Consider the following 16,531-nt stretch of genomic DNA (forward strand, 5'->3'; position numbering starts at 1 on the left):
GATGAGAAGAACTGACTCATTGGAAAAGACCCTGATGCTGGGAAAGATTGAAGGCAGGAGAAGGGGACGACAAAGGATGAGATGGTTGGATGAACATGAGTTTGAGCAAGCTCCGGGAGTTGGTGAAGCAGAGAAGCCTGGTGTGCCGCAGTCCATGGGGTTGCAAAGAGTCGGACACGACTGAGCAACTGAACTGACCTGCTAAATACCTAGTTCTCTGTGTAGATCGAAAAGTTTAGGAGGGCAGGCAGGGTGAGTCTCTTGTTCAGTAATGTGTGTTTCCTCAACTGCTAGCGCAGCCCTTGTCTGGCTGAGCCGATGCTGAGTGAACTGAGGGTCTGATGGTGTAGTTACACTACAGTATGAAGCAGTTACTGTGCAGTTTTCAACTGTAAATAAGGAAATCATTGAAATGGAGACCTAAGAAACAAAAAACCTAAAGGCAATGAAATAACATACATTTAAAATTTTATTTCTTCTTCTGTCTCAGCTCTTACACAGAATCCCATTCTCAAAGTTAATTGTTGATTTCAAATAACTGGTCTCTAATTTAAAAGGCCTGTGTTTCCTGTCCCTCCAGGGGGTGGTTTTACGCTCTTTTTTAGACATAAACACACAGATTTACATGAAAGTGAAACCCCAGCCTGATCTGTTGAGTGCTCTCGGTTCCCCTAACCATGTTCCCAGAAGACGGGGTGTGACTCCTGTACTTAGTAGGGGAGGTAGGCAGCTACCTGAAGGAGAGTGAAGTTGAGTTACACCTTACATTTGACATGCAGAAATAAGATGAGATTCTCATCTCCCCGTACCCCCCTCTGCCTTCCGTTTATGCTGTAGCCACACAGTGTCTACCTAGGGTGGAGTTAATAATACTCAAGGAGGTAGGCAGCTACCTGAAGGAGAGTGGAGTTGAGTTACACCTTGTTTTTGACATACAGAAATAAGATGAAATTCTCATGATTCCCCCCTCATCTATATCGTAGCCACACTGTGTCTCCCCAGGGCGGAGTTCAGACTCTTACCCATGCGCGTAGGTGAGGAATGTAGACCTAGAATAGCTAAGAGGCTTCGCCAAAGGAGGGAACCCCAGCGCTGGCCAGAGAGCTCGGTCCCTGAACTCTCCCTGCAGGCGCTTTCTCCAGCCGACAGGGACCTCCTTCCCAGGGGGTGCAGGGCTCTCTGTCTGCCTTTGGGAGGAGGTGGACACCCCAGGGACCTGCGACAGGAGGTGGGCCCAAGGTGGGAGAGTCCTCGGCTTTGAGGTCGAACCAGGGCTCCAGTTCTGCCCAGACACATTCCAGGGAGCAGGCCAGTTACCTTAACGTCTGCTTTTCCTCTTGTGCAGAATAGGGATTGGGAGAGGCGTGTTGGGAGGACGAGATGGCACAGCATCTGTCGATTGCCCAACTGAGTTCCCTGCTATGTGATAGGTATTTGATAACGAGAGTGTGATAATTTCCATAATCAACAAGAATGGGCCTTGTGGGCAAGGTATCCTTTCCAAAAATGGCGCCAGAAAGCTCTGTGGAGGATTAAATGCGCTCCTGTGGGGTGTTTACCGTGGTGCCTGACGGACCTTGGTGTTCAGTCTGTAAGGCAGCAGTTACACTGTCACAGTGGGAGTTGTTTGTTACTGTGTGATGCATTCTGTAGCTGATGCAAAGCATACAAATCTGATGCATGTCCCAGTTTTGGAAGTCACTGTTTTAAGTGGAATTTCCTCATCTGCTGTTTAAAAATTGCTCTATAACTGCAATCATCAATTATAGTGATACAGAACGGCTTCATTTTATAATTAACGTTAACATTTTTCTTTTCGTCCTGGCTTGTAGTCTTTTATGCCTGTATAGTAAATTTCTTAAGCGTTGTCATGGAATCCCATGGCGTGGCACGTCATGTCCCAGATCCCAGCCAGGACACCCCGTTACATTTAGTTACCATGTCTCCTCATCCGTGTCTTGGCTATTACTGTTCCTCAGACTCTGTTTCTGATGACTGTCACAGTTTTAAGGAGGGCCAGTCAGATATTCTGTATACTGTCGCTCAGTTTGGGTTTGTCTGGACTTTTTTTTTCATGTTTTGACTGGAGTCGGGGACTGTGACCACAGAGGTGAAGTGCCCTTGTCATTTGAAAGCTCATGTTCTCAACCTGACTTACTACTGATAATGTTGATTTATTTGATCATTTGTCTATGTAAATTACTTGGATTTTTTTCCGTAAAGGTTTGTCCCTTCTCTTGTTTATTTATATAGTAATTATTTACAGCAGTGAAATCCAGTGCTTTGTCATTTATTTTGTTGTTCAGATTGTTCCAGCTTTGGCCAGTGGGGATTCTTTCAGTTGCTCCTGTGGTCATTTTAAGGTACTCCTGTTGGTTTTTTGTTTTTTCAACACTTCCTCAGCGTGCTGCACGTACAAGATACGCCCAGCTCATATTATGTCTTCCTCACTCCAGTCAGTCCAGGAATTGGCTGTTTCACCAAGAAGTCCTGGTTCTTCTGTTGAGAGTGTGGTGTTGGAAACCAAGATCTGGTCTCCAAGTCAATGAGCTCTCTCTGTTAATGTCAAAGCCGAGGTCAGAGGTTTAATGTCCAAATTGTCCTTATTCCACTTCTCTTTCCATTTTTCTTCACTGAAAACCCTGGGAGAGCATCTCATATGTTTGTATTTCCTCAGTTCATCCCCTCAACAGTTGGAGTTCATCTTTTGAAAGTATATGTGTGTCATAGAGCATATTTATAGTTAACAATTTTTAAAATTTAACTTAGAAAAATAACTTGAGTTAAGGCAATTGAGACAGCTCATCTGTTTGCTACAGAAAGCAGCTCTTTAGTTACTTTATTTCTGAGAATTACATGGGAATTAATTCATGATATACAACACTTTTTCCACATATAAATTTGGATTAGAATAAGGGGGTTTTGAAAATGTTCTCACTTGTAAGGAAGAGAGTAAGTAGAAGAAGGTCACAGTTCTTTGTTGTTGTCTTTAAAGTTTTGAACATTGGTCTTGTTTCTCTTTAAACTCTTAAATGTGTTGTGTGCTCTTGGTATGGTGTGGACCACTTGGCTTTTCCTCCCAGCTTTGGCACAGCTTTCTTCTTTGCAATTTCCCTGCCTTAGCCCCAGAGTTCTCTTTACTTAAGCCTGAAGCAGGCTTTGCAGCAATCATTGGTTTTACGTTGCTCTTCTTTAGATACATCCGTGGTCGGCATTCATGGTAAATTGCACCTGTGACGAGAAGCACAGGCTGCTTATCCTCACTTCTTGTGTTTACAGACGTGCTCCCTACTGACACCACCACCCCGGCACGAGCGGGTGCACCTCAGGAAAGGTTTTCTTCCCTTCTGATTGTTTGCTTGTTAATCTGTACACATACAGTCAGAGATCGATTTGCAAAGCTTGGGATAAAGATACAGATGCGCTCACATTTTTTTGGAGGCATTAGAACTGGCAAAAATAAGAAAGCACACTTGAAAATGTCTTATTCTTTGTCCCATTGTTTTAAAGTACTCACCTGTTTGCCGTGAAATTGCCGAAACCATAGAAATAATCACATTTATCTTTTATGTGTATCACAACTCATATATTTTTAACTACCTAAAATCTCTCTTTTTTTGGGGGTCTAGTTCTTTTTGGATAGTCTTCTGGTTAACCAGAAGTGAAGAATAATAACGTGAAATCTTTAAAGCATTTTGTTATATGATTGTATGATTTTTTTTCTGAAAGCCTTCATATGACAGTATTTTTAAAATAGCTTATTTTTATTTCTAATGATGAATAAACTTTATCCATATGGGGTAATTTTTCTTCGTATATTTGTTTTCTATCTTTGTGTTCTTTTTTATTCTGTGTACTTCAGGACTGATAAAGTATACTTTGCAAAAATCTAATTCCCTGGTGGCTCACACAGTGAAGAATCTGCTTGCAGTGCAAGAGACCTGGGTATAATCCATGGGTCGGGAAGATCCCCTGGAGAAGGGAATGACTACCCACTCCAACATTCTTGCCTGGAGAATTTCATGGACAGAGGAGCCTGGTGGAGGACAGTCCCTGGACTGACCGTCCCTGAGTCAGACACAACTGAGCAACTAACACTTTACTTTTTTCATGAGTGAAGTAAGACTTCTAGAAGATCTAAGCCAGCTAGACCTGCACACTCATGTACCTAACCCTTCCCAAGACCTCTCCCTCCCCATTTCTTCTGTAATCAGCTGATGCTCACAGCATCGTGAATGATTGTGACTGATAGACTGCTCTCTCAAATGCCTGTGGTTTTCTGTTCCCACCAGTTGTACCTATATATTTATCAAGAGTTCCTCATCTGTTCCTAAATCTTTTTAGGTCTCTTGTACATTTTAATTGTAATTGCAGAATTTAGTAAACGATTATATAAATATATGAGATGTGACTGCAAAAGGGAATTGCAGTTTCTGTATAAACTAATTTGGACTGCCTGGGAAAGTCTGAAGATAGGTCACCAAAAGAAAATTAGCATTAAGTTAGGGATAGGAAAGCACTGTTGAGGTTTAGATAATCCATAAAAATTACCCTCTGAAAACCTTTAAATTTTGTTGCGTTTTAAAGAACCAGAGAGTGGAGATGGCAGATGCTGTCCTTTGGTTGTGGTGTATTTGATGAAGCGGACTCCTGGCTTCTCTCGGGGACCCACACTAAAGACAAGGCTGTGGCCTCATCAAAGTCTTAGCTAATTTAAACCCATTATTGGGCTTCAAGCAAAAATAAAGTGTTTAAGTATTGTATGTGTATCAATTCTCTATTGTAACTTAACAAACTATACCAAAGCTCAGTGACTTAAAACCATTTATTATCTGTTGTGGTATTGAATGTTTCTTCTGCTTTTCATGGTGTTGGCTTGGTCTCAGGGACAGCTGGAAGGTCTGAAATAGCCTCACACACAGGCTGGTAAGTTGGCACCGGCCGTCAGCTGGGGTGGGACCTCAGAGGCCTCTGGCCTGGCTGGCTTCTCCTTCATGCAGCCTTTCCATCTGGCTTATGAGGCTTTGAAGACCCTGGCAGTCTCAGGGTGGCTGGACTTCTTACCTGGTGGCTAGCGTGCCCTGGATACAAGGGTGGTGTTCGTAAGGCTAAGGCCCAGAACTGGCCCAGAGGCATTTCCGCTACATTCTGATGACTAAAAAGATCACGGGGTCAGCCCACATTCAAGTTGTCGTTGTTGAGTTTGCTAAGTCATGTCCAGCTCTTTGTGACCCCATGGACTGCAGCACGCCAGGCTTCCCTGTCCTTCACTGTCTCCTGGAGCTTGCTCAAACTCACGTCCATTGAGCTGGTGATACCATCCAACCATCTCATCCTCTGTCACCCCCTTTTCCTCTTGCCTTCAATCTTTCCTAGCATCAGGGTCTTTTACAGTGAATCGGCCCTTCATATCAAGTGGTCAAAGTGGTGGAGCTTCAGCTTCAGCATCAGTCCTTCCAGTGAATATTCGGGGTTGATTTCCTTTAGGATGGACTGGTTTGATATCCTTGCAGTCCAAGGGACTCTCAAGAGTCTTCTGTAGCACCACAGTTCAATGCATCAATTCTTCAGCGCTCAGCCTTCTTTATAGTCCAGCTCTCACATCCAGACATGACTACTGGGAAAAAACCGTAGCTTTGACTGTGGGCCTTTGTGAGCAAAGTGCTGTCTCTGCTTTTTAATACGCTGTCTAGGTTTGTCATGGCTCTTCTTCCAAGGAGCAAGAGTCTTTTAATTTCATGGCTGCAGTCACTGTCCGCAGTGATTTTTGGAGCCCAAGGAAATAAAATCTGCCACTGTTTCCACTGTTTCCCCATCTATTTGCCATGAAGTGATGGGACTGGAGGCCATGATCTTAGTTTTTTGCATGTTGAGTTTTAAGCCAGCTTTTTCACTGTCCTCTTTGACCTTCATTAAGAGGAGATGATTATTCAAGGATGTGATACTGGGAGGCCACAGAGCAGCAGGAGCAACAGCCACCACAGGCGTGGCAGGTTTTTTACCTGCGGATCTCATTTTTAATGCTTTTAATATATATTTAAAAACTGACTCACCAGTATCACTTACCCAGTGATACTGGACAGAAGACTTCAAATAAGTGACAGTGTAAGCAAGCATAATACTTTGTGTAAAACTTGTATTCTTACTAATAAGTGTGGGGACACAGGGATTTCAGCGCATGGTGTTCTGACTCCAGAACCCTCCCTTATCCCATACTCCACTGCCGTTGTTTTGGTCAGGAGATAGTCATCTTGGCACCCGGGGTAACGTTATCACTTCAACAACATTGTCAGAAGTCAGCAATCTTTAATTCTTACAGCCTTTAAAAATTTGCATTCTTCAGATTTTTAAATGTGATTTTATTAAAATAGAGTTTAGATAATTAAGTCTGAAGTATCAAAAGATAGAATTATTAGCCTCGCAGATCCATCTACTCAGCAGATAGTAGTGGGCACGTAATCTGCCCTGGGCACTGTTCCCCACCCTGGGCAAACGGGACAGATGAGGTCCCTGCCCTCATGAAGCGTTGAGTCTAGTTGGGGGGATAGTTTCTTACCATTTCCATAGGAAATCTTGTTTTAGAATGTCTGCTTGTGTTTAAAAAATGAATTATAGTTAAAAAGAATTTGAATATCTGTACTGAAAAATAATGAAGGCTTGCTGGTTTTGCACAGAGCTACACTCTGAGTCAATGCAAAAGTAAAGTCATGAATGTTGGACAAACTTGAGATTTGATAACAGCTTACCTGTATGTAAGCTGATGATAGACATTCAACTACAAGCCGATTGATGGGTCAGCTAACTTTTAATTGGCGCTTACAGTACAAGCCAACCATGCCACTTCAAACTGAGCTCCTTTTAATTGATAGTGCAGGCCAAGCAAACTATGTAAGGTATCTAAAAAAAGAAACCTAGAAAATCTAGCCCCTTTGCCAACAGTAGTAAAAGCCCTCCTTTAATTATTATTTCACAGAGAATAGGTCAGTGACGATGTGGAGAGAAACTCACACAGGTGAGAACTGTACTAATATGGAATAAAATATTTTATGTTTAAGGACTTTCCTAAAGAACTTTCAGTGAAGTTAATTTTTTTTTTTTAAGGGCTTTTGCAAAACCACAGATGTTTTCAAGCTCATCTAATCCAGCTCTATCGTTTTATAGATGAGCTATTTCAGGCACCATGTGGTTTCACCTATGATGTCAGAGCAGAACTATTTAACCCCAAGTTATTTGAATTTTTGTCTTTCACATACTTCATTTAAAAACGACACCAAACCCCTTTGGGTTGAATTTAAGTGGTGCCTTTCTTAGACCGGATTCCTGGTCAACCTGAATGGTACTTGAGCAAGGTTTCATGTTAAAAGAATGCAACATTGTTTTATGTGACTGTCAGATGTTTAGTACCAGAAAGACATTTCACATTTGTATGTTTTAAACACAAGGAAAAAAAATGTTTTAGGGCAGCTGATGTAGACCTTGTACTACTTTCCTTATCCAAAATAATTGGTATCCATGGAAACATTCTAAACCAGTCAACTGGCCACATGAGCTCATCTCACATGAGCTAATACCAAGTGAGGTTTTGGACGCTTTTGGTCAGTTTCTTGAAGTGATGCAAGTTCTTTTGAACTTACACTAGTATTTATTTTCCTAGATTTTGTGTCTACATGATTTATTTTAAAGAAAAAAAAGAATGAATTTTTGCTCAATTTCCCCTCCTACCCCACCCCCCATTGTATTCTTAGCTAAAACTTCCAAATTAAGTTGTTTTTCTCTGACTGCTTTTCAGATTTTTCTCTTCATCACTGTTTTTTTTTTTTTAACAATTTGATTATGATACTCATAATCAAAAACTAGTAGTTTTCTTACATTCTTATATCTTTGAGCTGCTGCGTTTGTTGTTTTTTCCCCTCAGATTTGGAAAATTTTCAGGCCTTATTTCTTCAGAGAATTTTTTCTGTTCCTCGCTTTTCTTGTTTTGAGCTCCAATAACACATATGTTACACTGGTGGTGGTTCAGTCGCTAAGCTGTGTCCAACTCTTGCTAAATGGAATAGAATTTTTAGAAATTGGATTTTTTTTCTGATGAGCTAGTTTTAGACTACATTAGCTAGTTTTAGAGTATTAATTTTACTGTACTTATATCAATTTTAAAGTGAACGTGAAAGGGTCAGTCACTCAGTCATGTCTGACTCTGCAGCCCCGTGGACTGTAGCCCACCAGGCTCCTCTGTCCATGGGATTTTCCGGGCAAGAATGCTGGAGTGGTTTCCTTCTCCAGGGGATCTTCACTACCCAGGGATTCAAGCCGGGTCTCCTGCACTGCAGGTGGTTCTTCACCAGCTGAACCCCAGGGAAGCCTGTGTGTATCACCCTGCTTGATGTTTATCCTGTGGATTACTGATGCTCTGGTCTTTCTCTTTTTCTTCCCTTTTTTTCTCTCAATCTTTTTCACTCTGATTAACTTTGGGTAATTTCTAGTGCTATATCTTCAAGTTTATTGATCTTTTTTTTCTATTGTAGCTAATCTGCTTTTATGTTTTCTAGAGTATTTTTCATTTCATGTGTGTTTTATCTCTGCAAGATCCACTTGAGTCATTTCTGGTCTGTCTCTATTGATTTTTCACCTGGTTTGGGTTGCATCTTCCTGTTTCTTTGTAAATTTGCATAGGATGGCAGATATTGTGAATTTTATTTATTGGGTGTTAGACTTAAAATTCTTTTAGGTAATGTTGGACTTTGTTCTAACGTTTAATTAAATTACAGTTACTTGGATGGAATGTAAACCAATAACATTTCTGACAGGTGTGACCACCATCTTAACAAAGTAAACCTTAAGAAAGTATTAAATGCATATCTTCATCTTTGTATAATGCTTCTCCTAAGATTTATTTTAATTATGAATAAATATAGTATCTGGCAGCACATGGCGTTTTTCCTACCTCATTTTCTATGGTGCATAATGAATAAGGGATAAACTATATTATGTTTGATTGATTTTAATATAGTGTTTGACAGTATTCATCTTCACTTCCTTGTCATTCTGTATGTTTGCTGCTAGAATAATTAAAGTTTGGAAATGCTTTGAAATCAGTAGTTTATTGTGACTTTTTGTTTTGTAATAGATGTAGATTTGAAAACAAGAGATATTCAGCTTCTGTAGAATTATTACAAGGACTTAGTCTTCTACTCTGATTTGGAAAGTGCAGTCAAATGAATTTTTCCATGTGTAGAGAAATACAGTTGGAGAACAGTACAGCACAGATACCTTTTTCTGTTTCCCCAAATAAAATTTTTCATAAAAGTTAACATTTTCAAAATATGTGCTTTCTTAGTGGAGAAGGAAATGGCAACCCACTCCAGTGTTCTTGTCTAGAGAATCCTGTGGACAGAGGAGCCTGGTGGGCTGCTGTCCATGGGGTTGCACAGAGTCAGACACAACTGAAGCGACTTAGCGTGCATGCGTGCACTGGAGAAGGAAATGGCAACCCTCTCCAGTGTTCTTGCCTGGAGAATCCCAGGGACAGAGGAGCCTGGTGGGCTGCCGTCTATGGGGTCGCACAGAGTCGGACACGACTGAAGTGACACTTAGCAGCAGCAGTGCTTTCTTAGGTTGTTTTTATCTGCTAAAAGCACTGGACCTTGTAGATAAAACAGTGACCTCTCCTGTCTTGAGTTTGACTCTGTCCTCAGGGCTGGGGCCTTGCCGTTGGAGACTTGGCTTAGTGACGTGTGGACATCGTTAGTCCCTCTTCAAAAATTCCTCTTCTACCTGCACGTTACGTTGCGTTAGTTCATTCATCCACATAATACTGCTGGATGCGAGTGAAACGTTCCATTTCTTTATGCCTGTCTGATGCTTTAGTATTTTCTGCATAGCCTTTTACTACCATTATTTTGTTTTGTTTTTTGAGTCTTCACAACTGAATTTCCTGAAATATTTTAGAATATTGACCTTAGAAATTCTGAATTACTGTTTCTTCTTAGTCTGAGATTACGTTACGTGCAGTCACCCATCCAGGAAGGCTGGGGCTCAGCCTTGGGTCTTCTGCCTCCAGGTTCATGCTCTCCACCGCAGAGGGGTGTTCTGAGCTGGGTCTGATTTGCTCTTTCATACCTGACTCTGTTCAGTAATATATGAGATGTATTATCGTGGAAAAACAATGAATGGTTTTGAACATTGTCCTGAAAACTATTGGAGATACAAAAGTAGTAAAATACAAAGTCCTTCCTTACCACTGACTTTATCATAATGGGGGAAAAACAGAGTTATAATATTGAATTTGAAAGGAGTTAGAAGATGTTAAAGGGGCTTCCCTGATGGCTCAGAGTTTATAGCGGTACCTGTAATGCGGGAGGCCTGGATTCGATCCCTGGGTCGGGAAGATCCCCTGGAGAAGGAAATGGCAACTCACTCTAGTATTCTTGCCTGGAGAATCCCATGGACAGAGGATCCTGGAGAGCCACAGTCCATGGAGTTGCAAAGATTTGGACATGACTGAGCGAATTCACTTTCACTTTCAGAAGATGTTAAAATGTTAGAATTGTTTCTGGTGGTGTTCATGCTGAAGTCAAAGGCAGATTCTCTTTCCAAGTTGGGCAGATGCATGCTGAGTGATGTCAGTCATTTAGTGATACTGCTCACACTGCTCCTGTTGAGCATGCTTTATAGGGTTTAGCCCTTACAGGTATGGAGTTCAAATACTTATCATCCTTATTTTATATATGTGCATTGCAGAGATTTTAAATAATTTGGCTGAGGCTCACACAGCTAGTAGCTGGCAGAGTCAGGATTTGAACCTAAGTCCCTTGTGTGAGGAAGCCTGTGATATTCATTAGAAAGCTTGTGCTAGTAACCACAACACCAGATGGGAATGAAATCAGCAACCTTGTGATAGCCGTGTTTGTTTTTATCAGTTGAATCAACTATTTTGTAGTGAGTGTGGAAGAAATGAATATGGGAAATTTCAAAATAATTTATGTCCATGTGAATCACTTCAGTTGTATCCCACTCTTTGCGACCCTATAAACTAGCCCGCCAGGCTCCTCTGTCCATGGGATTCTCCAGGCATGAATCTCGGGGTGGGTTGCCATGCCCTCCTCCGGGGGATCTTCCTGACCCAGGGATGGATCTCATGTCTCTTATGTCTCCTTCACTGGCAGGCAGATTCTTTACCCCCAGTGCTGCCTGGGAATCCCACATTGTTATTTGCTGTGTGACTTCGTAAGTCTTAAATAATAAAGGTAGCTAGCCTGAGGGAATAGGTACATTTAAAACTTATGTCTAAATTTGCTTATGGGTTTGATTTGATTCAGTTAGCTTTTGGAATATTCTGCTTGTGTGTCTGATTGTGTGGGCCTGTGTGTGTGGAGGGCGTGTGCGCTCACGGTATCTAGAGTGGTCTTGTCTGGTTTAAAAATCAGTTTTTGACCTGTCCCAGGGATTCTTTAAATATTTCAGTGCTGTAAATTTGAATAATTCTGCAGCATTTTTATTTTTGAAAGATAAGGATCTTTTGTCAGTCTATTCAATAATAATGTTATCGTACATTTTAGGGTGGGATTTTTTTTTCCCCCTCATGATTTTGAAATAGCTTTGATTTTCTAACAGGATGTGTAAATCTCCAGGGAGAAAACTGGTTGTATCTTGAATTTAGTTTAGAGTTCTATTTTTAAAATATGAAGTATATTTTATAAAGAAGATTCAGAATAGGTTAGATTGTAAGGGTCCCTATTTGAAAGGAACTTCATGATTGTGTCTTTACAGTTTGCTGTTTGAGAACTGTATCTGTTCTCAGTTCATATATTAAATTTTATTTTCGTTAGCATTGCAAAAAATAGAACTTTATCCAAGTAGTGGTATTGTTGAGGAAGTCTCCTGGGGACAGAGAATTGGCAGGAAGTTTCCAGAGACCAGGTTAAGGAGGAACTGCCGTTTGGAGGTCAGGAGAAAGTCGTTCCCTTCTCTCCTGCACGGCATCTTCCCCGCACGCCCCTCCCCGGCACTGCACTGCGGTCCCTACCACACGTCATCAGAGCTCTCTGCTCAGCTCCTGCTCTCTGTTCTGTCTGTGTGTGCTTCACAAAGGAAGGATCGGGCCTCTGAAGTCCGGGCAGGACTTGTCCACTCAGGTTTAGCTTGTCCGCACCTAGCACGTGAGCAATGCTCAGTTCAGTCGGATTTGTATCTTTCAGTTCTTTGCTCTTTTTTTCCCCCCAATCCTCAAGTATTTAGTTTTAAACTTCATTTATGTTGGAAAGAATTCTCCAAACAACAGAAACTGCACATTAGTTTCTGTGTGTGCTGAGAGCAGGAACACAGTGGCTGCGTTCTCCTTGTGAGTTTCTGCAGCTACAATAGAGGAGCAACATACACCAGGCTAAGGAGATGACAGAGCCATGGAAAAGTGTTACAGAGAGTTCTTAAAAGGAGCTTGGAGTGGTTTAAGTTTGAATTCGCTTCCTCTGTCACTGAGTGTTTTCTTCGCTTGTTGTCTTTTATCAGGCAAGAGTGCGTATTGGGAGACTCAGCTTGCAAGAATTCCGAATCCGATCCTGAGGACTTTTCAGATGAAGCCAACACAGAGAACCTTTATGGCACCTCTCCTCCCAGCACGCCTCGGCAGATGAAACGCATGTCCTCCAAGCACCAGAGGAATAGTGTCGGGAGGCCCGCCGGTCGCGCCAATCTGAAAGGTCAGTCTTGCACTGGAGAAGATACACGTGCGAGGGCGTGGCGCGGTTCAGCGTCTCTGTGCCACAGGGCGCTGTGATGCACGCCTTCTACAGTAGCGGTGGTTACTCCTCTTCCTTTAAGTTTGATCTTACGCTGCCTGAAAGTTTTGTTTTGACACTTTCTGAGTTATTATCATTAGCAACGTTGTTAGTAAAGGAGAAACTGACTCTCCAGAGGTGGAAAGGCTTGTCCTGAGTGTTCGTTCAGGTCAGCGTGTGAGGCATTCGCGTTCCTTGTAGGATGTGGAGGAGGCTGTGGGGATGCCGTGCGCGTCCCGGACGGCTGGCTGCGGGTGTGCAGATCTGTGGCCTTCTTTCCTTCTTCGTATCTCTTGGGGGATTCGTATCTGTCTCCCGGGCGTGACGTCCTGGGCAGGTGGGGAGAGGCAGGGCCCGGCGTCTCCTCCAGGGTTCTCTGGGCGGCCTGAGCCCCGTGCGCTGTTCCCTCATGTGTGGGGCCCTCCTGCATCCTGAGCACAGCACCAGATGGTGCCTTGTCACCAGGCTCAGAACTTCTGTCTCGCCTTTCTCTGTTTTTGAAATCCCAAAGCCCAGATAGCGTCCTGCTCCTGGAGACGGAGACTGTTCTCGGCTTTCATTTCTTCCTTCCTCGGAGCACGTCACCGCTGTTCATTTCTGAGGTGGAAGAATTGAAGCGTGCAGACCTGGCTACCTTGTACATACTTTCTAACGCGGAACCTCGGGTCACCAAGGCCTTACAGTTTTAGAAACTGTCTTGATTTCAGAAAACCACTGGTCCTAAAGCTGATCTCTTAGCTTCCTAGAATTCATCCACCTATTACTATGCAAGGTCGAGATTTCATTCCTTGTTTCCTCTGAGAAATTTCCGCTTGTCACATGTTCTCCTTACTGGAAAGCCTCATTTCTGGTTCCCTCTTTCTGTAGCCTGCGTTCTTCTGCCCTTTTTGGTCAGCTTCCCTGTCCCACACCTTTCTTCCGTACACTGATCTCTCATGGTTGATGTCCGCAAGTCCATTCTGGGTCCCTGTTATATATAGCTTCTCCCAGAAAGGAGAGAGGCAGGAGAGATGGACTTTATTGTATTTGTGTGCTTGAATGACTTCTTGTCCAGGGAGGAATTCCTAGGCAGTAAATACCCTTTCTTTCCTATGAGGAAGACTTTTTTTTTTTTTTTACTTTGTTTTAAAACTTTATTTGTAGTAGGATATTAACCTATGGCCTGTATTTACCCCGTTTGGAAAGTAATAGCTTTCTATTGCAGTATAGTATCTTTAAAATCAGTCCTTATCCATTTTCTCAAAAGAATTTCTCAGATGCCTACAGAAGTGCCTTATCTAAAGTAGTATTAGTGAAGGAGCATCTCCTGATCAGTATTGTTAATGACTGACTTGCTTTGTGGTGCTGAAACGTGACGATGCCAACAGGACATCTGCTTTTTCTTTACTGGTTGGTTCATACAGTTCTGGGGGCATTGCCCTGGTAGCTCAGCAGTAAAGAATCCGCCTGCAGTGCAGGAGACACGAGTTCTATCCCTGAGCGGGGACGATTCCCCTGGAGGAGGAAATGGCAACCCGCTCCAGTGTTCGTGCCTGGAGAATCTCATGGATCGGTAGGGTCTCAAAAGAGTTGGACATGACTGAGTGACTAAACAACAGCAACAGTTTTGGAACAGGAGTTGAGAACACAGTCTCCTCCCTGTACAGATTAAGAAAGTGGGGCCCAGGGTTTTAAAGCAACTTCTTAGCCACCAGAAGGCTTGAGATAGCGGCAGGACTGAACGGCCAGAAGGCTTGAGATAGCGGCAGGACTGATTTTAGGTGCTTTTTTTTTTTGACCACTCTGTGCAGCTTGTGGGATCTTCGTTCCCTGACGAGGTATTGAACCCAAGTCTTCGGCAATGATAACCCACTGGTGCCAAGGACTTTCCAGGACTGATTTCAGCGCTAGCTCTCCTGGGCCTCAGTTTGGACTTTATTCCCAGTTCGAGCAGCAGGGGCTAAGCTCTGAATGTGCTGCTTGAGATGGCTGTGTGTGCTCAGTCACTCAGTCGTGTCCAGCTCCTTGCCACCCCACGGACTGTGGCCCACCAGGCTCCTCTGTCCACGGGATTCTCCAGGCAAGAATATTGGAGTGGGTTGCCATTTCCTCTTCCAGGGGCTCTTCCCGACGCCGGGATTGAACCCACGTCTTTTGCATCTCTTGCCTGGGCAGGCAGATGCTTGACCATGCAGTCACCTGGGAAGCCCATTGAGATTACTGAGCATCGTCCCTTATCGGTCAGAAAACCAGTCACTGGATACTTGTTGAGCTCCTGCTGTTGTTCTGGGCTGTGCCAGAGATAGAAGGTAGAGGAGAGATTGTCTGTCGTCCTCCTCAGCTTCTTTCAATTGTTTATTTCATGAAATGACAGAATTTTAGGTCTGGAAGATGTCAGAGACCACTTTAATTCCTGCCATTTTGCAGGTGAAGAGGGAATGCTCGTTAACCTTTGACTTGTAGCTATCTGAAAGCAGACCTCAGGCATCAACTTATTGTTTTTTCTTGTTGCAAAAGATGACATGTTTAGGGAGTTTAGAAAATGCTGACAAAAAGAAAATAAAAATAGCCGTAAACCCAACATGTAAACATAACTTTTGCCATCTTTGCCCTGTAGTTTCTTTTTGCTTCAGTTCAGTCGCTCAGTTGTGTCTGATTCTGCAACCTCATGGACTGCAGCACGCCAGGCCTCCATGTCCATCACCAACTCCTAGAGCTTGTTCAAACTCATGTCCATTGAGTCAGTGATGTCATCCAACCATCTCATCTTCTGTCGTCCCCTTCTCCTTCCGCCTTCAATCTTTCCCAGCATCAGGGTCTTTTCCCAGGAGTCAGTTCTTCGCATCAGGTGGCCAAAGGATTGCTGTCCTTCATTAGTCCTTCCAATGAATATTCAGGACTGATTTCCTTTAGGACGGACTGGTTGGATCTCCTTGCAGTCCAAGGGACTCTCAAGAGTCTTCTCCAGCACCACAGTTGAAAAGCATCAATTCTTTGATGCTCAGCTTTATTTATGGTCCAGCTCTCACATCCATACATGACTCCTGGGAAAACCACAGCCTTGACTAGGTGGACCTTTGTCAGCAAAGTAGTGTCTCTGCTTTTTAATATGCTGTCTAGGTTGGTCATAGCTTTTCTTCCAAGGAGCAAGTGTCTTTTAGTTTCATGGCTGCAGGCACCATCTGCAGTGATTTTGGAGCCCAAGAAAAGAAAGTCTGTCACTGTTTCCACTGTTTCTCCATGTATAACACAGTCTCTTTGCTTACATATAGCAATATCTGTGTTGCTGTACTGTATTGTTTTACAGCTGGCTTCTGTTTTCATTTCCTATGGTGTGAACTTTCTGTGTCATAGAGTAACCCGTGCTGAGTAACCCAGTTAAATGGCTGCTGAATCGTCTGTGGAAGCATGTGCCCAGTTATCACTGACGGTTCTCAGCACTGTGCTTGGCTCCTCAAAGGAGTTACCTTTTAAATATCATAATAACCCAACGAGATGTAGATTCTCTATATTACTATGCAGCTTACGGTTGAGGAAATGACACCGTTTCTAGGGTGTGTAGTTTTAACTGTCCTGTCATGCATACGTTAGAAAGTAGTTAGTTTGCCATCTGGTCAGCTGTTTTGGTCATGAAAACCAAAGAAAAATGGATAGGAAGCACCCACGTTGGGCGGGTGGGCCGTGTTACCTTATGGTGATGAGGTGTTCATTTTGAGCAGTAGAGCACTTGAGAGCTCGCCTGCTTCGAGACCTCGGCTGCTTCGAGACCTCGGCTGCTT

The 16,531-nt window shown here is 43.0% G+C and overlaps 1 protein-coding gene across 5 annotated transcripts in view; it reads left to right on the forward strand.

Moving 5' to 3' along the window:
- MAP3K4 (mitogen-activated protein kinase kinase kinase 4) overlaps positions 1 to 16,531 on the forward strand; it is a 149,253-nt gene that overhangs the window by 66,817 nt on the left and 65,905 nt on the right. For all 5 annotated transcript variants that reach the window (XM_070795605.1, XM_070795606.1, XM_070795607.1 and 2 more), the window contains one exon: positions 12,505 to 12,695. In XM_070795605.1, the coding sequence (XP_070651706.1) occupies positions 12,505 to 12,695 (191 nt within the window). The remainder of the gene's footprint in view (positions 1 to 12,504; positions 12,696 to 16,531) is intronic.

The sequence above is a fragment of the Bos indicus genome, chromosome 9 (genome assembly GCF_029378745.1).
Source record: "Bos indicus isolate NIAB-ARS_2022 breed Sahiwal x Tharparkar chromosome 9, NIAB-ARS_B.indTharparkar_mat_pri_1.0, whole genome shotgun sequence".
In the NCBI taxonomy this organism is placed as follows: domain Eukaryota; kingdom Metazoa; phylum Chordata; class Mammalia; order Artiodactyla; family Bovidae; genus Bos; species Bos indicus.